The sequence below is a fragment of the Falco cherrug genome, chromosome 2 (genome assembly GCF_023634085.1).
Source record: "Falco cherrug isolate bFalChe1 chromosome 2, bFalChe1.pri, whole genome shotgun sequence".
Lineage (NCBI taxonomy): Eukaryota > Metazoa > Chordata > Aves > Falconiformes > Falconidae > Falco > Falco cherrug.
Genome location: NC_073698.1, coordinates 80052123 through 80077973, shown reverse-complemented (window position 1 = coordinate 80077973; position 25851 = coordinate 80052123). Strand labels below are relative to the sequence as shown.

General features: G+C 42.7%; 1 protein-coding gene across 1 annotated transcript; it reads left to right on the top strand.

Moving 5' to 3' along the window:
• The first annotated feature begins 10 nt into the window (after positions 1-10).
• On the top strand, positions 11-21102 carry WDR4 (WD repeat domain 4). The gene is made up of 11 exons (XM_055701263.1): positions 11-182; positions 774-836; positions 1570-1716; positions 3826-3982; positions 4563-4675; positions 7822-7882; positions 9219-9317; positions 15073-15137; positions 16677-16860; positions 17758-17827; positions 20296-21102. The coding sequence occupies exons 1-11, from the start codon at positions 55-57 to the stop codon at positions 20472-20474; spliced, it is 1266 nt and encodes a 421-aa protein (XP_055557238.1). The 5' UTR covers positions 11-54; the 3' UTR covers positions 20475-21102.
• The last annotated feature ends 4749 nt before the right edge of the window (positions 21103-25851 follow it).

The window sequence follows — 25851 nt, the reverse complement described above, 5'->3', positions numbered from 1 at the left end:
GCCGTGACGCCCGTGCCCTGCGCCCGCCGCGGCGGCACGTGGCGCAGTTGACGCATGGAGGGCGGCGGCGGCGGGGGGCGCAGCCCCGGGCCCGGGCCTGGGCCGGCCCTGGCGCTCCGCGGGGCGCTCATGGTCGCCGGCGGCGGCGGGCGGCTCCTGGCGGCGCGGTACAAGGAGCCCGGGTCAGTGCTAGGCGGCGCGGCTGTAGGGTGGGGCCTGTCTCGCCGGCGGGGCCGGGGCGAGCGGGGCCGGGGCGAGCGGGGCCGGGGCCATCCGAGCGGCAGAGGCTGCCCCGCTGCTGGCCGGCAGCCGGGGGGCGGCGGGAGCGGCAGCAGCCCCGGCCTGTGCCCGCCTGTCGGGAGCGCCGTGGCGGCCGAGCGCAGCCTTCAGGCGCCCCTTCAGCACCCGCCGTTACCGAAATGGCGTTCTTCAGCTTTCTAGTCCTGCCGGTGTTCTGGCACGATCGCGCGCCACCAGGTGCGCGCCGCTGCTATGTGAACAGCGGGGTAAGTGCTAGTGACAAGCACAGCGGGTCTGACGAGTAAAATGTGCAGAAGTCACGGTTACGTTGCCAGCAGGTGACGATTTGGTTTGGCAGGTGTAAACTTGCGATGCTCCTGTGGCGCTTTGGGAGCCCGTTTGGCAGGGGGGGCCTCAAGCTATTGGCGGTGCTGCAAGTGACCACGAAATAGCATGTTACAAAGGAGTTGAGCTCTTTGTAGTTAAGCTCATGGTCGTTCTAGTGTTTTTAGTTTGTTGGTTTTTATTCACAGTGATGATGGTCTCTTCGTGTACGATTGCAGCAATGTAGAGAAGACAACCTTAGGAAATAAAGGGTGAGAAAATCTGCTGTTTTCCTAGAGGGAGCATCTCCTCTGAAGGTTATGTGGTAATGACGGTAATAAAAGAAAGACATGGGATGATTTCTTGATCAGGTGATGGCGAGTTTGGTTTTGCTAACCCTAGTGGATATATATGTATGTATTTTTTTCTTTCTGTTTCATCCCAGAGAGGAGACTGTACAAGTTCTTAGAGAAACACCAGTAGTACAGTCAGTGATTCTGTATGACTCTTCTTGGTCAAGACATCTACAGAGAATGCTGCATTGTTTATTAGGTCATCTAAGACAGAAAAAAAGATATAAACCAGTTACATAACTCCTCCTTCAGGTCTGTTCTCCAAGTCATGAGATTTCAAAACTTGAAAAAGTATTTTTCTTAGTTTATATTCTACCACTGGACATTGCTTTACCTGTAGCTAATTTTTCTGTTTTGTCCTAAATTTATATCAGGATCTGCTAGCACAAACCCTAGCGTTTTTTGGTTTTTTTTGTAGTTTTTTTTTTTTTTTAAGCAGGTAAATTCAGGCTTAGACCTTATATCAGTTTCCTTTTTCTTAGCTTTTCTCTTTGCATTAATGTTCAAGTTGGCTCAGCATTTTAAGCACAAATACACAAATTGTTGTACTTTGTTCTTCATGCTCCCCCTTGGTGGTGTGAGAACAGCCATCTTTCTTAAGGATTTCAGGAACTCTCAGGTTGTGAACTGTTGTTTTCCTTCTCTCTATTAGGCAGGATGGAAAACTTACAGGTAAAGGAAGTGATGACATCCTGGCTTTTGCCTTCTCCCCATCAGGAGATTATTTTGCCTTGACAGATGACAGCAAACGTCTGATTCTGTTCCATACGAAGCCTTCCTGGGAATGTGTTAGCATCAGGTAAGGAAGCAGGATGTTGTGTGTCACTTTGTTATGGAGATATGGCTGATTCATTTAGAACTATAAAATAGTAGTGCTTGGGATGTTGCCATTTGTTGTCACTAAGCTTCCTGTTTATATCATTGGCTGAGGAAAGGATAATCTGTTTTCTTATTCCAGAAGATAGTATTTGTGTCCTTAAGAACTGAAACTTTACTACTCCTAGTGAATGGTAAGGTTGGGCTTGCAAGAGTAATACTGAGTAGTTCAGCGAGTGCAATGTCTGCTTCTCTTGATTTGGAGAAGATGTTTTGAGGAATTTGTGAATTCTCTTAAAAGCAGATCTTTAGAGGTGGTGCCAACTGTTTCCGTTCTGCTGTACGGTCCTCTTGAGAAAACAGTCTGTAGCTGTCCACCAGAGGTCCTCCAGTTACAGGTTTTCTGCTGCTGCTTGTGACTACTGTTTGTGGAGAAAGAGGAGGAAAAAAAAAAAAAAAAAAAAAAAAGAGTACCATGAAGGACTTCCTGAGAAAGTACCTCAGCATATGACATCTCTGCTTCTGGTGGTCTCTGACAAATGCTGAGGCCCTGGTTGCAAAACAAAATAGAGTCTCTGTCTGCCTGGCTGTGTGTGTAGGGTACATGATGGACCTTTAACCAATGTTATCGTGAGTAAGTAATCACCAACAAAACCAGAAATGGTGAATTCTGTTCATTCTGCATTCTGTCATCCCTGTATGTCTTGCCCATAATATGCCATGGGGTAATTGTTTGATATTTCATTTTTCTGCTAAAAGATCAGCTAGGACCACAGCTGGATTTTTTGGGAATGTCACTACCTGCTATTAGGAAACCGGGAATGCAGGCAAAAGGGCCTCTGCATGAAAAAAAGAATGCTAGAGTTGAGCTATGTAACTTGCGCTGGTGTTCTGTGGCAAGCTATATATAAGTTTTCATGTGGTGCTGTCTCTTGTAGTCAGCTCATTTCAGACAAGGGGAACTATTGACTTTTTGTGTTGTAAGATCAAAGGCAGTACAATGAACTTGGACCAAGACTTTTTCTTCTTGGCAAGGTAACCTATTTTGAAACTCTGCTGCCTGAGCCTGCAGTGTGTTAGTAGGCATTCTGTTCTATACATTTTTCCATTGTTACGGTGTTCCTTTAAACAGCCACTAAAAAATATTAGATTTTCTGATTCCTACCCTAAATACAGTGTATTGTTCTTTTGCCTCCAGATGATCACCAAATTTGAGAGCGGGTGAATAGAAATGTCCATTCCTTATGATCCCCGGTGACCCTAGTCGTTTGTTAACACACAGGACATAGAGGGGTTTGGAAAGAAAAGAATAACAGCAGTAACAATAGCTGTTAAGTTGCAGAAGCATTTTCCAGAATAAGTGGTTAAACCTTTCCTAAAACTTGTTTTCTCACATATATGGTCCTTACATTTATCTGAAAAGGCGCAAGAAAACTGTTACCTGCTGCAATAGCAACTGGAACTATAAGATACTGGCAGATGATGAGGGACAGTCGGAATTCAAGTTCAGGGCTTTGCCTGGACAAGGTACCCTAAGACTGTGGTGCTCTGACTCTGGCTGTGAGGAGGAAGAGTCCTTGAGGTTCACAAGTAAGGGCTTCCTTTTACAGTAAGAAGTGGTAAATGGAGGAGTAGTTTCCACACAGTTTTCAGATGTGTTGTTGCAAAGGGCTTTTACTAGGAGAACTCCTACCTTGTCTTCTCTTTTCTGCATGTTTAACTTGTATTTTTATTATGGAGAGTTCAAAAAAGTCTGCTCGCTTTCTTTATAGAGTACTGGCAGGCTGCCTAGGTAAAATGCTCAGTTGAGAAAGCACCTAAGCAAAATGCAGGCATGCAGCTTTAATGGTCTCTTTTTTTTCTGTCACCCCCCCCAGGTGTTTGCTATTACATAGTTTAGTCTTTTAATAGGTCTCAAAAGTGCTATTTCAGCCCCGTACCTTCCCTTAACATTATTCTCATTACTGCCATTTCAAGAATACTGCGTCTGAGAGCTTTTTGTCCAGTCTGTTGGCCTGTTTAACCGGGTCTGAATCCAGATTTGCTGAAGCTGCCATCCAGAGCTGTTCAAATTGTGCTGTTTTTCTTTCAGGTCTGTGAACAGGAGATGCACTTCCCTGGTTATTACAGCTGCAGAAGATAAGATTCTGGTTGCAGACAAGTCTGGTGATGTCTATTCTTACTCAATAACTGAACCCCAAGCAGATGGAAAACTTGAGCTAGGTCACTTGTCTCTGCTGTTGGATGTTGTAAGTACATGCCTCCTTGTAGTTAGTGTACAAACCTGCGTTCCTGCTTGTGTTTGGGTCTTTCATTGTTGCTCTTGTCCTAGGCTTGGGATTTCTGTTTTTTATATAAATGCAATATGTGGTCGGGATTTCTTCCTGCAGAGTTTGGTAAGGAAACAAGCTTACCAAAGGGTTACCTATTGGGAAAGTGTGTGTGTTTAAGAAGGCTTCATGTTACAGTCACAGAAGACTTAGTGATAGAATGTATATGAGAATTCACCTAGTCTGTCATGTCGGTTGGGTTCTTCAATGTGATAAGTTTCTCTTTTTAACACTCAGTGGGACGTTTGCCTGTAGTGTTGGAGCTCAGTGGATTTCACTGGACCTGGTAGTCAGTGTCACTTGTCTTAGCCAAAGTTACTGTCATAAAGATGTATGCTTCTGTTTTTGGTGGAAAAGCATGGCTTAATAGCTGCGCCTGTCATTGAGAATCAGGAGCAGCAGACAGTTTACTGCTTATCTTTTTTTCTCCTGGTTAGAAAGAATTGTATTAAAACAAGCATTGAACCGCCGGGCACTTAAACTCTCCCTTTACCAACAGGCACTGAGTCCTGATGACCGGTATATCCTAACTGCAGACAGAGATGAGAAGATCAGAGTCAGCTTGGCAAAGGCTCCTTATAATATTGTATCTTACTGTTTGGGACACACAGAGTAAGTTCGTTGTGTGCAAAAGTTATTGTGTGCAGCTCTTCCCTGTGTCTCAGTGGATGAAATGATTGTCTCTTCTAGTCATAGTAGATTAACGGCTAAGTCTGTATTAGAATCATAGAATGTGTTGAGTTGGAAATGACTTTTAAAAGTCATATAGTCCAACCCTCTTGCAATGAGCAGGGACATCTTAAACTAGTTTAGGTTGCTCAGAGCCCTGTCCAACTTGACCTTGAATGTTGCCAGGGATGGGGCATCTACCACCTCTCTGGGCAACCTGCTCCACTGTTTCACCACCCTCACTATAAAAAAAAATTCTTTCTTCTTTCTAGTCTGAATCTACCCTCTTTTAGTTTAAAACCATTACCCCTTGTCCTATTGCAACAGACCCTATTTAAAAGTCTGTCCCCATCTTTCTAATAAGCCCCCTTTAAGTATTGAAGGGCTGCAGTAAGGTCTCCCCAGAGTCTTCTCCAGGCTGAATGACCTCAGCTGTCTCAGCCTGTCCTTATAGCAGAGGTGCTCCAGCCCTCTGATCATTTTTGTGGCCCAACTCTGGACCTGCTCCAACAAGTCCATGCCTTTCCTGTACTGAGGACCTCAAAGCTGGACATAGTACTGCAGGTGGGGTCTCACCAGAGTAGAGGGGCAGAATTGCCTCCCTGGACCTCCTGGCCACAAGAGACTGCAGAGTCTGGAGACTGTTAGTTCAAGATGGAGCCCCCCTTAGTCTTAGGAAGGGAGGTCTTAGTGATTAGCATGGACAGATGTTAATCTAATGCCGTCTCAAGGCAGAGCTCAGACTTGGAGGTTCTGTGGTAATACAAAAGAAACCTGGCTGTATCAGTAAGATACACTCTTTCTGCCTGGACATTAGACTGCAGTGAACTAGAGGCTGCAGAATGGCTGCATAAAATAGATTCAAGGAATCATGCTTCTTAATGTAGTTACCTGGCCTTTCTGGTAGCTGAGAAAAGGGACTTGGTGTTTTTCTTGAGATTGGTTCTATTGCTGTGGGGAAGAACAGTTAGGTAGGTAGAAGGATCTGCGGAAGGTGGATTGTAGGGGATATCCCTGTAGAAAGATAATGTGCTGCTGCTGTGTTACTAAGCCTAGTAAAATTCAGGGTTCGCTCTGCATAAAAACAGGAAGGATGTTCCTTCCTTTCCCTTCCTTTCCTTTCTCTTCCATCCTGAAGTGAAGGTCCTTCTATTCCCAGGGATCTGAAGAGTAGAGGGCAGCAAATCAGCCTGCTAGCTGTGTGGATGTGGTTCAGATGTGCTCTGACTTGCTAGGAGACAGGTACTTGTTTTGCTATAGGAGTAAGGTTTTTTTCTAGCCAGTTGATCTGGACTTCCTTTTCGGCCTACAGGAGGGGACTGTATTTTCCCTTTACTTCTCAGCAGTCATTTTACCGCGAAGAAGATTCAGATGGCAAATAGACTTTTAAAAGACTTTTTAAGCAGCAAAATGTAGAGGGAAATGTCTATCAGTTGTGGTATTTTCAAAGTCTGTTCACTTTGCCTTCTATCTCCACATGGTTTTGTGGACTTTTGGAGTTTTTTTTTGTTGTTGCTGGTTGTTAGGGTTTTTGAGTAGGGTAGGGGGGTTGTGCAAGTTTGGTTTTTTTTTTTTTGTGTGGCTGCTGCTACATTTTGAAGTCCCCAGTGACAAGATAGCAGCGAAGATGTGACCCTGCGTAGGGTGGAGAATGCACGTAATTCTGCTTGTCTGTCTGTCTCTGAGTTACTTGGGGTTAATGACACTCTTCCAGGCATGTTCTTCCATAAGATGATGCAACGCGGTGCAGTCAACTCACTGTATCAGAAACAGGAGTTAAAGACTCTCTGACTGGGGAACTTGAGATATGGGTAGCAAACCTATCTACACTTGCCTACCAAGGTGTTTCAATGGAGCGTTTAGGACATGGATTAATTTGGAGTGTCAGTCTGATTTTAATAAACATCATTTGGTAGTCTAATCTGTGGAGAATTGGCATAGTATAAAAGCAAGAGACTACTGAAGTTAAAGATCTAAGTAGTCTTTGATCAGGCCAGTTTCTACAGCATATTTACAGAGCCGTGTCTGATGTTTCCACCTACTGTGTACACAGTTGTACTTTCTAATGAATAGAATTTGATCGTCAGAAAGACTCTTCTAAACGGGGGCTGTTTTGTCTGCACAAAGAATTCATTAGGGGCTGCAGAGTAGAAAGGCACTTAGTGTAAATTAATTGAAATATATTTAAAAATGCAATATTTAAATTAGGAATGAATGAGCAAAGGTTTACATAAAGCAGCTGTAACTGTTGTCTTGTTTCACACTCCTGGATCTTCTTTCAGTGAGGTGCGTGGTGACTCTTGCTGGATCTGCCATTACCGCTTTGTCATGGAAGTTTGTATTACAGTGGCCAAATCTCTTCTTTCTATTTATTTTTCCTCTTTATTTTTTTAATGGCCTTAATATTATGCCCATTTTAAAGCAAGACTGTCCCACTCAGGTAATGTTCTGCTCAGGTCACTGTGTTTTAAGTTGCTGAGCATTAAGTTAATTAACGAATTCCAGAAGTTCAGGTCCCTGTTACTCAGCAAAGGCAAGTCACGGTAGACACAGCAGTATTACATATTTCTGAAAAATAAGGTTTCTGGCTGAATGTAGACACTGGTGGTAAATTGTCACATTCTTGTTTTAAAAATCTGTAAAGATTGCTTTTGAATGGTCTCCAGCTGTGATGGGAGAGATGTGGTACTCTGAAAGCTGATTCATTGTTGTTGCTGTGTTTCAAAAGCATCTGTTGATTTATGTTTTAAATGTGTGTCATGAGTTGAGAAAGGGCAGTGTGCTACCCAAGTAAATCTATCTCCATTGGTATTTTCTTGGTCTAAATGGCAAAGCTCGCAGTCGGGAGAAAGTCGATAGAATTCCTTGAGTGCAGATGGGGAAATATTTTTTTCCCATTAAGTAGAAGGTAGTTTGTGTAGCATATATGAAGTACTGTAGACATATTTTTTTTCTCCCTCCCAATTAGCTTGATGTCGAGAATCTGTTTATTTTAGAGTTACCTTTAAAATTGGTGTTTTCTCTTACTGTGTGTGTTTAAAGACCAGTGTCATGCAAGAGAGTTCAACTTCTCACTACTTTCCCTTTAGGTTTGTGAACAAAATACTTGTAATACCCAACTGTCCTGACCTACTGTTATCAGCTTCTGGGGTACGTATTGCAATTTCTTCAGAAAAGTATTTCTCAAAAATACAGATTTTAAAGCCATTGTTTGCTTGTGTTTCCCTCAGGTTCCTTGGAATACTTAGCATCATCTCTCACGGTTTACAGCATGCCCTCTCTCTCCCTCCCCCCCACCTTTCTCAGTTTTCTCTTCAGTATTCACCCATTCTATTCCTAGATAATCTTAAGAGCCATTTACTCTGTTTATAGCATGGCTAGCTGCTTATTAAGATCTTTGGGATGGAGAAATCACAAAGTCCTCAGTATTTCTTCATCATTAATTCTTGCTTTGGAGCACAGACAAACTTTAATCGTTGGACTGTTAAACAACTTTGAAGCAAATGAGTATTATGCTAGCCTGCCATGATAATGAGTGTTTTGAGAATGAATGGCCTTAGAATCACAGATATTTTTAGAGCTTTTAATGTGAGAAAATTGTTCCTTCTACACCCTCCCACTTGCTTTCCCCTGGGCGACTTGTTCTGGATTATGTCCTTGTCTGTATGTCCTCATAGTATGTCCAGTGCATGTTATGTAGAGATTGCAGTGCAGTGCCTCGCAATGCTTGGATGAGGACTGAAGAAGTGAGTGTTCCGTCCATTCCCTCCCCCCAGCCCTTTTCTGAAATTGATGGCATCCTGCTGTCATGCCAGACATGTACAAAGGGAGTAGATGGAGTTGGTCTATAATAAGGGAAACAATATTCTTTGTTTCCCAGACTACCAAAACTACATAGGAAACAATTGTTTTCTGTGAAGATGTGAAGATCATAGTAATCCTTAGTGTTTGGTTTCAGCTGCTGCTCTTGCCTTCCCTAAGGCTCTTGTCTCTTGTTCCTTTAATACTTAGCAACTCTAGTGTTAGTGCTGCATGTGGCTGTACTTCATTCTTAGCTCTTGGATTACTCTGCTTTTCCAGAGAAGTGTTTAGCTTCTTTCTGGGAGGTTACTAAAGCAAGCAAGAATTTGGGTGATAACAAGAGTAGGAGTGGAGAAGGGCAACTTGAAAGAATAGCCATTAAAATGCTGAGCACATGTATTACTGTGCTATTTGAAATTAGGCTTGAAATGTCCTCCTCCAGCTACCCAATTTCCACTTCAGAAGGAGAACTAAAGTTAGTGTGATTGAATAATTTAGAATGGAGAGGAAAAATTGTTGTAATTAAAATGTTTTATCTGCAGTTTGAGGTCTTAACTAAATGACTGTTTAGCAGCTTCTGTGGGAAGCTCTCCAGGGAAACAGGATTTAGCTGAAGGCCACAAATGGCTTCTCTTTGCCTGAGGTGCTGTTAGTAATAGACTTGTGTCTGCTTCCCTCTGTCCAGGACTTGACTTTGAGGCTTTGGGAGTACAAAAGTGGAGAAGAAGTGTACTGCTGTCATCTAAGTAGCATCTGTGGGCCTGAGACAACCAAACCCGACCAGGTACTCCTGTGTGTGTGTCAATGCTTTTGCTATCTTCCTGATCCTTGTGACTCCCAAACGTGGTGTTTGCATTTTGTTGGGAGTGCTTCCCTTCTGTCGGTGGGTTCAGAAGTTATGTGAGGCCTGTGAGTTGCTGTTACAATAGCCTGGGATTTCAGGAAAGGTAGAAGGTTCTTGTGTGCATTTATAAATGTGCCAAGCAGTAACCAAAAGAAACTGTTTGTAATTCTTCCCAAATGTAAGTTCTGCACACTGGAGAAAGCCTTCACGTGAAAATGTTACCAAAACCACAGGTGCCAGAGAGTCTTGGTGCCAGAAAATACCTTGTAACACTGGAAAAAAACTAAAAAATCGCCTGTTTTTATAAAATACCTAGAATTTCAAGTGTTACAGTTGCAATTTATCTGAGCAAAGAGCAGTGTTGTAACATTTGTAGGCAGTCACCTGCAATAGTACTACCCCACAGAGTCAAAACACTGGGCTTGGGTTGTCTGAAGCTGGGCGGTATCCAGAATTAAAATGTCCAAGTCCTACATGAAAACTGAATACCTCAGCAGCTCTCCCTAGCTTGCAGCCTGTACATGAGTGCTGTCGTATGTGTGTGTTTGGGGTGCTGCTGTGATAACGGGATGCTAATCTGATGTGAGCAGTGGTTCTGGTTGTACTTGATCTCTGGTTTTGTTCTTTCTTGTCACATGAATTGACATATGACCTTATAGCAGTGTTACAGCACTTGTTCTTGTCCCTACTTTGTATGTCATATTAAGCTGGCTGCTAATCTGTTGAGTCATTTAAGAGTTGTTCATTTAACCACCCATCCTGCTGGGTGTGTTTTTCATGTGAATCTTTAAACTGCTTTCTCTGAAGTCCACAGCTGCCTCCCAGTTGTTAGGTGACTGGGAAGCCAGCAGCTGTGCATGGCTCTTGAGGCAAATCCACTGCAGAATTTGTATCCAGACTGAAATTAAATTGGAAAGTCCCCTTCCCTTGTGTTTTGTTGTGGTTTTGGTTAGTCAGTGTGTTGTGCTTGGCCTCTCCCAGCAGTCGGGAGCCATTCACGGGCATCCGTCAGAGATTCTTTGACGTCCATATACGTCTGGCCTGTTTTGTTAGTGGGATTCCCAGTTACTGAACTGGGAGCATAACTGATGGAAGGACCAAGCTGCTAGGTACAGACCCAACAACTTGAGTTTTTTTCTGTGTGAAAGACATCAGTAAGTTGTTCTTTGTGTTGAGTAATAACTTGCAACATTGTAGGTAAGCCCAGGATGGCAGCCACTTGGATCATAGCATTCAAAGCTTAGATACTGGAAATCTTGGGTTTGGAATTCAGAGTAGTATCCATACATTAACCTGCACCTGAACTCGAAAGTATACTTGAAAGTACACCTGAGCCAGAGACCTCTGGTACACATTCACAAGGTCCCTGGCTCATTTCAGACTGAGTCTAGTACTTGAAATCTTTGAAGTTGTTAACTGCTGTTTCTTTTTTTCACAAGCAAAAAAGGGGTGTAGCAAGTTAGGCAACAAGCCCATCTAGCGGGCATCCTCTTAGAGTCTGGGTGCAGCAGGATTTGAGTAAAGAAAGGAGAATTAAGACTGAGGCAAACCTGTAAAATTACTGCATATAGTCTTCTGGAAATAAGTGGCTTGGGGAGTTTCATAGCTGAGGTGTTTTCTCTTTGTGTTCAAAAGTAGCTAATGTTGAAACAGTGTGGTTTGATAACCATCAAATCCACATCCACAGCAATGTTGTAAGGCATTTCCTTTGGAGGGAAGAATGGTTTTATTTTAAAATAGTTTGCCTTCTAGCTTTACTGGATCATTGAGGACTAGTAAGCAACTAGCTGTGAAGTGAGGAATCCTATTATTAATTTTAAAAATGCTACTTTTTGCTTAGACTGGCTTAGCATTTAGAAAGATAGCTTGCCTATAAATTAACGGGGCTTGGTCTCACACTGTATTCTAACCTCATTGCTTACAAACTATTATTATTTTTTAAAAAAATGAAGCTATAATAAACTTTGAACATAGCATTGGATAAACTAACAAATGTTAGAGGAAAAAAACCTTGTGGCTGCAAGCAGGAATTGATTTTAAAAATAATCTCCAACTCTCTTAGAATGTATTTGAAGGCTTTTGGACATAGTTCAGTAATACTTGCCTTGCCTCCTCACACACCTGATAAAGTCCCTTCCATAGGATACTCTGTGCTGATGGAGTCTCTCAGCAGAAAGTTGGGGTGCCCATTCACTGAGGAGTGTCAGTTTAGCTTCTTTACCTCGGTGTAAGCAAGCAATGACAGGGAAAATCCACAAACTGTGGGTTAATAAATGTAACACAACAGTTAATAAACTATTCCTGCAGTGTTTTGCAGTTCTTCTGTCCACTGCCGTATGTGTCTCCTAATGGTGGTCTTGGAAGCCTCAGGCTGGCCTGTTCCTTGAATCTGTGAAATTCTGCTCACTGCCCACTCTTACAGGGGTTTTAAAAATCTGTCTCCAGTGACACTAAATTTGCACAATGCTTGAGGGATGCCAAAGACTCAGTTGACTTCTGGAGTTTGTATACACTTGGAATGGTGATCAGGCAGTGTCTCAGTGATTACAGACAGATAAATGACAGATTTAAACCTTAATACAGTGCATTGCCACTTTTGTGCTGTATGCTACACAGCTGTCAGTACGTGCTTCTTTCAGAACAGTTACAGTCTCAATGGCCAGCAGGACCAAAGGAGGAGATTTGTGTTTTGCTGGCATCATAGTGCTAGAAATGCCAGAGGTGTTGTTTGGTGGTAGTATTTAGTCATGCTATGTATCCAGGTGTATCAAAGATCACCTTCAAAACCTACTGTAACATTTACAGTCTGAATTTAAGGGAACAATGTCTTGAGTCAGCACTTCGTCGGTTGTAACTAGCAGCTGTCTGCAGATGACTCCAGCAACCAAAGATCAGATATCGATAAGTGTGTTTTCTTGTCTTCTGCATTACATTTTTATCATTGATAACCACTGTGAATGCACTGAAGCTTGAAACACAGCTTGAAGCATGGAAAAATGGATAACGATAATGGAATTATCTGTAATGATGGGTCATGTGAGCACATAAACATGGGCTTATTTTGCTTGGCAGATAATGAATATGTGTTTTGGGAATGTAACAATGTTTTTGAGCAGTATAGCATTGGTTTCAGCTGATGGGTTGCAGATCCTCAGTTCATTTTTTCACTAGAATGGGAGTAATTCTCTAATTTCATAGTGCTATATAAATATTTTTCCTGCTTCAAAGCTTCCGCCTCATCTGATCCTCTTGACAGCAGAAGCTTGTTTAAAGTCCAGAAGAAGAATTGCACAACTGTACCCCACTGCTCCAGTACATTAATTTTTCATAGGGTCACCTCTTCTCACAGATGACATCAAAAGTTAATTTTAAGGTGTTGGCAGGCTGATAACAGTGTCATATAAATGCTGAATAAGTTCAGAGAGTATCAACTGAACATCTGTTTATCACAGACTGCTCCTGTAGCTTGTCTTTAAATTAACTGATTTTATAGGCTTGTCCTTGAACAAGATACTACTCCAGGTCTTGTAATCACTTTGCTGATTGTTAATTTACCTACACATGTAAAGGAAAGAGCTTGCAAAGAAGATACATTTTCTTGGTCTGTCCAGCTGTGGATAACACTTGGTTCAAATCAAAATAGCCTTCTCCTCCCTCCCACAGTGAGGGTGGGGGAGAGCTGCTGCATACTTCAAGTTCACAGAACCCTTTGTCTCTCTGACAAAGCACTCCTGTGTAGGTGGGCACTTCCCATCGCTGCACTTGCCCTGCATGTTTGTCATGAGACAGGCATAAAAGCAGTGCTTTGTTATTAGAAGTAAATATCACAGGTTTGGGGTTTCTATATATATATTTCTATATATCTTGGCTTGTTCCTTTAAATGTCTAAAGAACCCACTGGTGGTTTGCAACAGGAGCTGTCAGTTCTACTCTAAAGCTGTGGTATAAATGGCTCCATACTGCAATAACTACATTTAGATGTATTGGCTACAGAGGACCTTTCTGATTCAGCCCACTCATCCTGCCCAGTATTTGGAACTGCAAGCATTTTTTATGTCAGTGTGAAACAGGGATCCTGGGTCCCAATGCTAAATATGGACTAACAACTTAGTATTTCTGCACAGTAGCAAGAGATTAGTCCCATCTGTTCCCAACAGCTCTGAAACACATCATCGTTTTGATAATGTTTTTTGTAAAGTGCTCCTCTTCTGTTCATATTGGCATACAGGCATCTGAATACGTGAGTGAAAGGTGTGCGCATGCTGTTGTTCTTGCTTCCTTCCGTGAGATTGTATCACACAACGGATTTAATTTTTTTTCTCATGTGCTTGAGATGCACTATGTAACCCTGGCTTTCAGATATATTTATACTATTAAATATCTTTCCCACTGTTGGTTTATCTTTAAGTAGTTGCATCATGTACCACTGACAAAATAGTTAATTCTGGTATTAAACTTGCTGACTTGAATGTTTGGAAGCTGTACAGCTTGTTTTGCTTTTCTATGTTGATTGCAAAATTCAGAAACAAGCACCCTGACAATGCCTATACATCAGCTGGTAGCTCAGAGGGTAAAATCCCATGGTTACTCCCAAATTCAGCTGAACCTGGTGATCCAGATGGTTTGTCTAGTGACCAGTGTCATGTCAGGGAAGGAGGTGAAGGCTGGAAAGTAGATAAAAGGAAAGAGGACTTGAGGATGCACCTGAATTCTGCCAGCAGGGTGTCAAGAAGATGTATTTTCCCTGGCATAAAGGAGATAACTCTAGTAGGAAGGCTTTTATTAATCAGAAATGCTGGTGTTATAACTACTTAGAAAATATACTTGAGAACCAGCCTTTTGCCTTTGCAGTTCCATCTTTCACATTACATAACAGATACTTTTGGAAAAGCACCCTAGGGCATCTTATTGCAGTTTCTCTGCTCCTCCCAAGCTCTCGCTTCCCACTCAGGGAGCCTCAAATCAGTTTTTATATATTTCAAGTAGTATGTTTTGTGTAGCAAAGGTATTTCTCTGATTCTCTCCCAGGTAAAACTATGTGTCTTCTAAATTGGGAATGTTGTGTAGGGTTTTTTTGTTGCTGTTGGGTGTGAGATTATAATTTTTTTTTTTAGTTTGTTCGAGGATTTTGTTTGGTTTTTTTCTTAATGAGGAAAATGGCCTCTGGCCGTCTTGCCTTGTTCTTCAAGGCATGTTTTCTGTTAAGCAGTATGGCTTCACCCAGACGCAGGTTGAAAACAGAGGCATCACAGCAAGGATATTAGCTGTGCCTCACTATCTTCTTTTTTTTTAACAAACATAACAGCAACAGCAGCTAATGGCTTGTGTTTATAATCTCTGAGCTGCTAGTGTGATATCCTGGCTGAGCGGGCTTAATGTCGATGTTTTTGCCATTAGCGTCGCAGGAGAGAATGTTTGAAGGTGGTGTACTTTTCCTTCATCTGTTAGTTTGTCTATTAAGAGTAGTTCACTAAAACCTTTGCATTTGATCTCTGGATGGCTGTGAAGGGAGAAGTGCGGAAAACTTCATAAAACAGCAAACAGTGGCGCAGTTTAAAGGTAATTATGTTGCTTAACTTGCTGTAAATTAAGACATCTTCTGTATTTTAAAGGCTGAGATGTGAAATGGAATGTGAATTTTCTGCCCATAAATGGTCTTGACTTACAAGGATGTTTCTTTTTCTTTTTTTAATAGAAATACCCTGTGTCAAGAATAACCTACTGCTGTCAAGGTGGTTATGTTGCCATTCTATGTGACTGGTAAGAGTAAATGGGGAAAAAAGGCTAAAATCATCATGGCTCCTGCAAAGGCAAGAGCGGCTTTCCCTGCTGGCTGTCCTAACTTTCCCCTAGCCTGCAGTACTTGGTACTGTGGATCTCCAAGTGTCCCAGGCATGCCTGCAGCCTCACAGGGAGCCTCTGAGTCCTTATTGTGCTTGGTCTGCGTGCAAGGGTTACCTGGCTTAGTTAAATTTTGCAGACTTTAGGATGCCTTTCCATCACAGGAGGAAACACACGACGAGGATGTGTGAGAGCCCTCCTTGGTGCTCAGGATGTCTCCCAAAATTGCTGTGCGTGACGCCCATGTGTTTTAGGTCCAGTTTTGTTCAAGGTGCTGTGGTGATGGAACGGCCAAACTTCTGTTACCATATTCTGCTCCTGTAGATGGGTTTGGCCATTCTGTTTAAAACCCCAGCGTTGCTTCAGTTTAAAACTGTGGAGAGGCTACGTTGATTTTGGAGGTTCAGATAGGTGTGTTTGTGTAAGGAGAGAGTGCTCAGGAGCTGAAGGGCCTAAGCACTGAGAAGCTTTACAAATCCAGCTGGCAAGGAAGTGTCTTACGGGGATGGACAAGCACTCTTCCCCTCTCTTTCCACAGCACCTTAAGCCTGCTAAGGAAGCTGTTCTTCCCGACAAAAGCTTGCCAACAGGAAAAGGAGAGATTGCCAGAGCTACCTGTACAGTGAAATCTGTAATCTGTCCCCTCAGTGGACTTGCTCTTGGCCAGAGCAAGGATCCCCGTCATGCATTCTGCATGGGCATCCAGAGTGGCCCTGGAGGGGGAAGCCATGTCAGCTGAGGGCTGTGCCTGTGTCACTTAGCCCAGGGGCCATGCTGCGCTCTGCGTCAGGCTTTTATTTCTAACTCCACAGCCTAGCATTTCTGAACAGTGCTGTCACGTGGACCTGGTAGGCCACTCGGGAGGGAGCCATGGTGTCCTGCCTGGCACACTGGGGACCTGTCTGAGGGAGGTTAGGAAGCTCTGCACGTAGAGGCTGTGGCTGCTAGAGGAGTGAGTCCTGATGGGAGAGGTGGAGATGAGTGCAGTGCCAGAGTCCCGTTCTTCAGCCGTGTCAAGATTTCCTGTCCCTCTTATTCCCTCCTCCCCTCCCTGGTATGTAATTCCCTTCCTGTTTTATTTTGACTGGTGCTTGGCTACGTATTCCATCAAGTGAAGCCTTGTAGGCCAGTGTGCTATGATGCAACACTCCTTATATAAATATTTAGTAATTCTTATGAAATTCCATTTGCTACCTTTTCTTTTAAAGAAAGGGCAGCGTTGACTGCTTTTTCTTTCATATAACACTTGAAAAGCTGTTTGATGTGTTACATATTTACAGCTTCTGTCTCAGATCATGTAAGCAAACTGCACTAGAAACGCTAGAGTATTTTTTGCAATTCCTAATGACTTTGCTTTGGCTCTGTTTGGAATTAGCGTGGGTGTTTGTAGTTTGCTGTGCAAGTGATGGCTGTAGGTGGATTTGGTAATAATGGTAATTAAGTTTTTCCTCTCAAAAGTATTCCCACAGTCTACATCTTTCAGCTTGATGCCATTGCCCAACAGCTAGTTTACAGACAGCAAATCTCTTTGAAACATAAAGGTTGGGACATTGCATTTGAGGAAACAGGAGATCTCTGGATTTTGCAGGAAGACAGTGAAGCTCCTCTTCAGTTGTACAGACCATGTGATGATCAGTGGAAGGTAGATACTTTTGTTACACTAGCATCCTGAATGTTTTGTGTTGCTTTGAGGCCATAGCAAAAATGAGTAAACTATGTTCCATGAAAGCTAAATGGCACATTTCTCTGTTTGTGTCTTGAGATGGCATAGAAGGCATGGGTACACATCTCATTCTGCTTCTCACCTGTGTATAACACAAAGCTACTGAGAGCTTATGATGAATACCAGTCTCTTCTCTCGTAAAGCTGACATCTGCCATAGCAGGATCAAGCAGAGTGGTTGTCAGCTGTTGCACTCAGTACTTCAAACCATTGTCTGTGCTACACTTGATTATTTAAAAAAAACCCACAAAACAACAAAATCCCTTTCTGGTTTGCTCAGATAGGCTTTCCACACAGCCTTCGCTGTGCCTGCCTCTGAAGGATCCTTTGGGGGACGAGGCATTCTGGGAGCATTAAGGGGATTTTTTTTTTCCCCCACGAACAACAGGAGTCAAATTTGAGTAATGTGCTATCAAGTTCTCTATAATAGCCTGTTAAACAACTGGAAACTCACTTGTTATCCTTTTACGTCCCCAGCTAACTATGGTACAGCTGTGAAGTGTTTTTAAATGAAATTTCCAAGTATGTTCTGTGGCCCTTATGTGTTTCTTGTGATATTTGTTTTCCTCACAGATTAGTAAGTGGGAATCTGTTTTCTTTTCCTTCAAGTTGCAAAGCTTCCCCAGCAGAACACGTGATCTCAGGCCAGGGTTCTATAGCAGTCCTGGAAAAAAGGAGCCTAAAAGAGGTTGTGGGGGGCTTACACTTACTCTCCTTTCACTGTACTCATTTGAGAGCTGTTGCAATTTTGTGTGCCATGAAGCATGAGATTAGATGATATTTTGGAAATAATAAACAATATTCCTTCTCTTCCCAGGCTGTAACTGATGACAAAGGACTACAGAAGATGTCAAAATATCTTCAAGACAACTGGACAGTGTTTGAAGGTAGAGAAATTTGGTCTAAAGGCCCAGGAAATGCAGTTTTTATAACTAAAGCATGAATCTAGGAGCAGAATTAGAGTTCAGGTCTGTTCAGCTGGCTGTTGAAGTTGCTTCATCTTTCAGTTTTCTCAGTTTCGTCACTCCATCTGGTATGGCAGTTAGTGTAGTACATTAAGTGTGTTCAGGATACTGTTACCACAAAATGATGTAGGCATTTAGATCTGAATTATACCATTCTAACTGTTTTACTAGACACCTTATCACAGGGATGTATCTAAACACCCTATGATTGAGCTGCCAGAGTCTGTCTTACTGCTGTGATATTGAATACTGTTGTTTGTTTGTTTAGTCTCTTTAACTGGCAGTGATACTCTTATCAGAAGTATAGTGGAGACAGTAAGAATGGAATAGCCATGGGAGGAGCAGCTTTGCTGTAAAGATGGGCCATTCAGGTCCACCGTGGCAAGGTAGATTGTGTGGAGTTTGCTGTGGCTGGAGGGTGTGACCCTGGATGGTATCACAGATGAAATTGTTTGCTGTCAGGGCTGGTTCATTTTGTTCTTGATTCCTGCCCCACCTCTAGTCTCTGAAAGAAAAGTAGTACATGGTTTACTAGTTCAGAAGCACCCAATGCTTGTAGGATTTTTTTATGTAAAAACCACCCAACTTTACTTAGAAGCTGAAATTATGGTGGCTGCAGGACAGAGAAAGATTGCAGCACATGCCAGTGGATATCTCATTGTGTATTGAGAGTTGATTAATTGAAATTTCTCTCCTGTACTTTGCTGGGAAACTGGGAACCTTCCTTAAAAAAGTTGTTACAGTCCCCATTGGTCTTTTAGTCTGTTCTTGGTGGCCATACATAAAGATGGAAATGTTGCAGGAATCTGCAGTCTAATGTAAAGTCGTCTTAGTGTCTAGTATTGGATGGCTTAGAGTGTAGCTGTGATTAAGTTGTTCATTAAATTGTCATTAAGCTGGTACAGTCTTTGAAATCAAAGAGGAAGTCAGGTACTCCTTTGGAAGGGAGAGTGTTTGCATGTAGATGTTGCTGACTTGATAGTTACGGCCAGGCAGATAATTAGAAGTACGAGGTGTGAGTGAAAATGAACAATAGAGAAGTAAAAAGAGTAGGCAAGGGAAGAGGTTCTGAGCTTAATTAGCCACTGTAACAAATTACTGTGATATGTGGTAGCCAGCTGCATCTGCAGCTGGGAAGGGAGAACTGCTCAGATGACAGGGTCTATTATTGTTAATTAGTAAGGAGAGGCTCACTTGATGAGCACTTATTCCAGTGCATAATTAGTGCTTGAAAAGGTAGTTACTCCTTTTAAAAAAGGTGATCATTACATTGTTTAAACCCAGTCTTAATTTCTTCCTACTGTCCCTTTATAAACTTGTTTAACCTGATTGATGATTCTGTAGGTTTTAAGACATGTAGGTCAATCTTGAAATACACGTTGAACAGTTTGACATTCTGCTTGTAACTGATCCCAGAGAAAGATAGATCAAGATTTAGTGCAGACCAATAAAGCAGAGACTATCATGGGTATTCAAACTGACAGCATGCAATTTCTCCCAGGGCCAGAGGCCAATAAATTGTTTACTATGTGAGTGCAAGATCTTTGAAAGTAAACGTGTATGCTTTGCTCAGTGCCAGCAAGGGAAAATTGCTGGAAGAAACGAGAGGATGCTGTATGTACACTACTGTGGAGTAGCACACTAACTTCAGGACCAAACCCTAGCAAATCGGCCCTTTAAGATCAAGAATTTTTGATAGCAGGAAAAGTAGGAATATAAAAAGAACTAGAGGTAACTGGCTTTGTCAGGTATCACTCTTAACAATTTTTAGAAATGTGGACCTAGCCAGCTAGTGTTGTTCTACAGAAACAACCTGATCAGGTTTTTTGGGATAGTAGTTGTATAAGCTTGGAGTCTTGGAGATGGTGTGATGAACATTATGCAGAATTCACAGAAAGTTAAAACCATTGGAGTGAATACTTAGAAATGAGTACATTGCTATTTGAAGTCTACTTCTTTTGAGCTTCTTTTAGGTTAATACTCTAGGAGACCAGTCACAATTAGGCATACCCTTTGCAGGTCTTGGGGAACAACTCCAATAAGATGTCTAACAAGAAGTCGTGACAGCAGTCATTTTAAAAACAGAAGCCTTGAAGTCTGCAAGTGTCCAACATGTAAGGAGAGCTGCGTGCTCTCTTTGCTTCAGTGTCAGGTGCTTGTGTCTGTGAATGTTTTTAGCCTAAAAATGGAGACTGTGCATGGCTGTGTGAAGGCTAAACAGATGCTAACCAGCACTAATCACAGTGTAAATGCTGATATTTAATAAAGTGAATAGGACCACAGGAAATTAGTTGAAATTCCACTGTCTGTAATTATAGTACAGGAAGTAACTGATGGGACCCCCAAGGGAATTAACACTTGTCTTGTGTTCTCGCTTTGCCCAATTGCAGGTTTTGTTGGTGCAGAGAGCCACTACAGCAGTCTCTACAAGGCTTCATTTGATAACATGGCTGCCTACTTACAGAGGAAGGAGGAAAGGTTACAGCAGCAGAAAAAGAAAAGGCAGGATCTGCAACGCGGCTCGAATGGACAAACAAAAAAGATGAAGACTGAAGAATCATCACTATGACATTTGCTAGCTTGTAACTTTTGCCTTGCTGAAAAGAACTGATCCAACTGTGGACTGCTTTTAAGTGCAAAATGGATTATGGAAAAAGGCTGGTTTAAACATCTATTCAGATTCAGGTTTTCAAGTAGCCTGACATGACAATATCCTGCTTGCAGCAGATAATGCATTTACAATATGTCTAAGCTTCTAGCTGCATACAAGTATTAGCGGTTCAGTCCTAGGAATCTCTAATGCATGATATATGAAAATTGGAGATGGTGTTTTCCTCGAGACGGAATTTCCTTTTTGCCTACCATGTTCAGGCTTTGTTCTTCAGGTGGAAGTGCACTGATTAAAGTTGATGTGTTGGGTTTTTTTCTTTTGTTTTTGTTTTAAAGGTCTGTTAGTTAATATAACTAGCTTAGTGTTCTGGCTATGGGAGAGGGAATGTAACAAAATCCTTGCTGTATATAAAACATTTTAGCTGAGATTTCGCCATCCTTGTTTTAACCCTTTACCTTCAGTTCATATGGTAGGAATTGTGCCTAGCTTTCAATCCATTGCTTCTTGCTTGTGGCACATTTCTGTAAGAGGAAACGCAAAAATAGATTTTATACATTGGAAAGTAAAAGTAAAATGTGTCAGTCAACTTGGTGTTACTGGAAGATCCTTTTATTGCAATATGATCCTAGTGTTTCTGTAAAAATTGAGAGGTCTATAAGGAAAAATTGCTTTCTTCAGCAAGAACTCTTTCATGTTGCGCTTAGCCAAGAAGTACATCTTTTTTCAAAAGTTACCAGTAAGAGCCTTATGGGATCACTTGTTGCTTCATCGTGGGGCAGAAGATAAGCATTCGTCTACCAGATGGCATTGTGTCTATATGGGATATAATGTACTTTGTAAAACCAGGTGTAGAAATCTGTACAATCCATTACAGAATTAACCTGTGAACCATGAATAATTCTCTAGGTCTCTTTATATAGCTGTCCTCTCTGGAGTACCTGGATACTTAAAAATTTTGCACTCAAGTTTTAGTTATGCTAATGTGTAAGACATTGTTGAGCTGTAGCTTGTTTTGAGAATATGAGGTGTCCAGCAGTGAAGCAGAACTTGCTGCTTACATCTGTTCAAAATTGCAGTCTTGTCCTTGTGTGTCCCAGAGGCCACGAATCTTTCTTGAGCTGTAGGATGTCACGTGGATTTTCGTAGTCCTGTTTGGAAGTGCCTCCTTAAGGACAGTGTTGAGTGCATTAGTACAGAGCCAGTCTTTCACCTCCTGGATCCAGCTTATTTCAGTGATTCCTTTTAAGAACCTTCTGCCTTGGTTGGCAAAGGTCTCTTTGGGCAAAACTTGTGAATTGTCAAGAATGGTATTGTCTGTTCTGGTTAATGTCTCCATTCTGGACGGAGCTGCCTCGGCATGAATAAAATGTGAAGTAGTTTCTACTAGGTGTACAGTTGCATGATGTAATAACGCAGTGTCACATCCAAAAAGATGATGATCTTGTGTAGCAATTCAGCCTCCTCTGTCCAATAGCCACATACCGGGGATCTGAAGCATCTTGTTTGGGTATCACCAAATCAGTTGAGTGCTCCTGGATTACACTGGGCCTTGAACAAAGGAGAAGGTGGTGGCTATATTTGGGCTTCAGCAAGGAGTTTTACCCTCTCGAGGGCAATAACCTTTTTATTAGAGAGCCTGCTGAGATAAGAGAGACCTGACTACATAATCTGGAGGAAACACTTTTGAGCTGATACGTCTTTCTGTCTTTCAGGAGAGTGCCTGAACCACCAGGCCGGCCTGGTGGAGTGGCTCACTGGCTCTCATGCAAAGAACTGGCCTAGCGTGGAGGCACGCCCCTGGAACAGGGCTGCTGGCTGAGCACCCTGAGTGCCTGAAGGCTCTTGTGCTGCATGGAGTCCTTGCTGTTTCTGACAAGCTGGCTTGGGTAGTTTCTTATTTGTACTGTCGACTGATGAGGATCATGTTCTCATATGTGCAGTGCCCTCCCTGCTCTGGGAAGGTGGTATCTGTCCTTAGCTGTGCTGTGTTAGAAGTAATTATTTCTGCAGTGCATCATTGTGTATGTGTACATACGTAATGTCACATAAATGGAACAAATGCTTTCCTGTATTTAGGTTGGGAATGTGGTAGAAGGCCTAAACAGAGCTCAAATGGAACAAATGCTTTCCTGTATTTAGGTTGGGAATGTGGTAGAAGGCCTAAACAGAGCTCAAATGCAGGCAAGGCCCAGCTGCTTGGTTTGCTGACCGTAGGCTCCCCTTCTCTAGTGGAAGATGTTGAATGTCAGTAATGGAGCTCAGCAACAGGTACGCGGATTTCCTGGTAGTTTCCTCACATCCCATGCTGACGAGAAGCTAGGATTAAGAAGCCCTATAATCAGTCTTCTGAAGGACAGTTGCAGGTGTAAGGTGAAAGTCTTTTGACTGTATCTGGAACAGTAAATGCATTGGTATGACACTGGTGATGCGTGTTTGTCTTGGTCCTCGAGAAAGGATGAGAAATCACTAGCTGAAATGCTTGATATTATTGGGTAGGAATGGTGACTTGGAGACAGATACCTGCTGTATGATGGTGGCTATGAAAGTGTTGTACTTCATTTAATTTAAGAGGGGGCTCTAGGGAAAGCAGTTGGGGAAGCAATTAAGGACACTAGCCACAGGGTATAGCTTTGTGATTGTTTGGGTGAGGAGTTCAGTCATTCAGTACAATCTTATGAGAAACAGGCCAGCGCTCACGCTGCTTGTGAACTAAGCAGTACAGGAGGAAAAAGCTCCAACTAGTTTTTGTGCTAATTGTTGGTGAAGAAATGATTCTTCTCTTTGCCCAGCATGAAGCCTGCTGCTACAAAGCAAACTGCAACATTCTTGAACAGGAGTCTATTGGATCACTTCTGCGTGTCACGTAATACTGTTTCTGAGGTGGTGGTGTGTGCTAAAGGCAGGTCTTTTTTGTGTTTTATTTTAGCTGGATCTGACCTCATGAGGGCTGGTCCCAAGAATTGCTCTGGTGCTCTTACCTTAGCATGGGAGGGATGCAGGGAGGCTGAAGCCTGTGGCATGTGAGGCATTTCTGGAGGGGCTGACAGGACAGGTCACCTCTTGTCTGTGACCTTCCTGGTCACCACAGAGGTTTCTGCCTGGCCCTACCTTCTTTTTAGCAGCTCTGATGTTGAACGTTATGAGTCCTTGTGCATAAAACCAATTACAGGGGAGGAAAATCTTCTGAGGACAACACAGGTAACTGCTCTCAGTGCATTGGTCACATGTCCTACATGGAGTTTCAGCATGAATGTCTGTATTGTTACGCGTCTAAAGGATAAGAGACTGCCATGTCAGCAGTTCCTATCCCTGAGGAATGCTCTTCCCCAGCTGCTTTCTCAGCACAGGATGGACCTCAGCAGTGAACTTCACTGGCTGTGGGTGGGATGCTCTTGTGATCCTCACCCTGCCTGCTGTCCTGGAAGAAACCAAAATTTCTTCCAACACTTTAACTCATGACAGATCAAGGTGTGTGGGAGTGATGTGAGATGTAAAATCTGACAGACGATTCAGGCATTTTTGCTTTTTCCTGCAAGTTTTTCCTTCCTTTTCATGTTTCCTTTTCTGCATGCAGCAGTTCCTGAGCTTAAGTTGTGAGCCTGTGTGTGCCTGTGGACTGCTTTGAAGGGGTCTGAAAAGTGATCAGAGAAAGGAAGTTTGCTGGAAGGTCTAACTCTGCTGTGGTGTTGCCTACACCTTGAATGGAAAATGGTTAGATACCCTCAAATCACTTATAAAAGGAGTGAGTACCAGTGCAACCGTGTGAGATGGCACTCCTCTCCCTGGTATTTCTACTATTTCTAGTGGTTAAACCTTACGTCACTTGCTTGTGTTTATTTTATGAACTTGAACTGAAGCAAATGTGCCTAACAAAAAGGGGATAGGTCAACTAAGGTGTAGTTCTACAGCAGAACTGGGAACCCTCAGACCATTGCGAGGGGTATTTGTAGGCCATGAAAGTTCACCCTACAGTGTGCTAGATTTCTTTTGTAGTGATTGTGCGACTTCCCTGCTTCTTTCCTGAGCACTGACAATCCAAGGAGCCTTTAAAAATGCAGGTAAGGAAAAAGTTGAAGCAGTAATGAGTTTCTTTTCCTTAGCATTTTAAACTGAAAGATGTTTCCTACTCCTGTTGTTGGGATTTCACTAAAACCCTTTCAGCAACACGTTTAACAGAGTGACCTTTTGTCTGTTGCAGCAGGAAGGAATTGTCATCAAATACAGCTCAGCAGCATCTTTTAGAACAGTCCTTATATTTTTAAAAAAACTTCAGAAGCAAATTTACTCCTCAAGTGTCTGTAAACAAAAATGTTCCTTTCTTTATCAAAAAAAAAACCCTACCCCAAAACCCCGTACAGTACAGTTGCTTTACCCTCAGAAGTTGTTGCCAATTTCGATACACTCCAAAGTTTGCTCCAGCTTGCTTTGCTTTTTGCTGAAATATTTTGTATGAAGTTCTTTGATCTGAAAAGGAAAAGCCCTACAGGCTTAACTTACTGGATGTCCCTGCTGCCATCAGTCCTGGTGATGTGTGGTGAATGAGGCCAGGATAACTCAGCCGAATGTGGTGGTTCACAAATGAGAAAAAACAGGCTGGACGTGGTTTGTCAATACTTGTAGACGAAGTGGATGGCTGAAAAGAAAAAGGGCTAGAGAACTGAATGGCTGTAGAGGCTGACAAATCTCGATTTCTAATGTGTTTGCACAAGTTACTGTGTACCTGTCAGCAAGGTTCTGGAAAGTTGTGCAAGAACTAGAAGTAAAGGCTCTTCCACTTCTGAAGTGGGTCATTGTTTGATACCCCACATCAGCACTTTTTTACTTGGTGACCTTCTGCATCGCCTTCCCTCAGTCCGGTCAAGGACAGAGTAGAAATTCTGTGGGGAAAAACACCTCCTGGGAACTAACGTGACTCTGGAAGGCAAAGGAGCAGCAAGGAGGTGAAACTTCCCTGCATAAGGTAGGGACCTGGACGTGAACGCCACAGTTGAGGGCACATCTGTATGCATGTGTGCGTAGTAAGCTCTCATGGGTCAGTGCCGACTGACCTGGCACCTGTCTGCTTTGAGCAGAGGAGCAGAGCCCAGGACACAGCCTGGCAGCAGCCCACAGTTGCACTGTCTCCACCCCTGCCACTCAAAACAAGAATGCTCAGGCTTTTTGCTCTGCACCCTTTGTTTTAGGCTGAGTCGACCACCCCAGCAGGGGCTGTGGCAATGGCAGTTCTCCTGGGCACCTTTGAACACAAGCCCCGTTTTGGTGCCAAGGTCCCCAAGCAGCAGTGTTGTGACTTGTGGCATGCGCTGGGGACGCCATGGCCAGCATGCAGACAAGT

Bases quoted from the DNA above. Each gene is read 5' to 3' on its own strand.
- WDR4 (XM_055701263.1), top strand. From the start codon at position 55: ATGGAGGGCGGCGGCGGCGGGGGGCGCAGCCCCGGGCCCGGGCCTGGG. The intron at 7,883-9,218 runs GTACGTATTGCA...CCCTCTGTCCAG, and splicing joins TACTGTTATCAGCTTCTGGG to GACTTGACTTTGAGGCTTTG. The intron at 15,138-16,676 runs GTAAGAGTAAAT...TCCTCTCAAAAG, and splicing joins GTTGCCATTCTATGTGACTG to TATTCCCACAGTCTACATCT.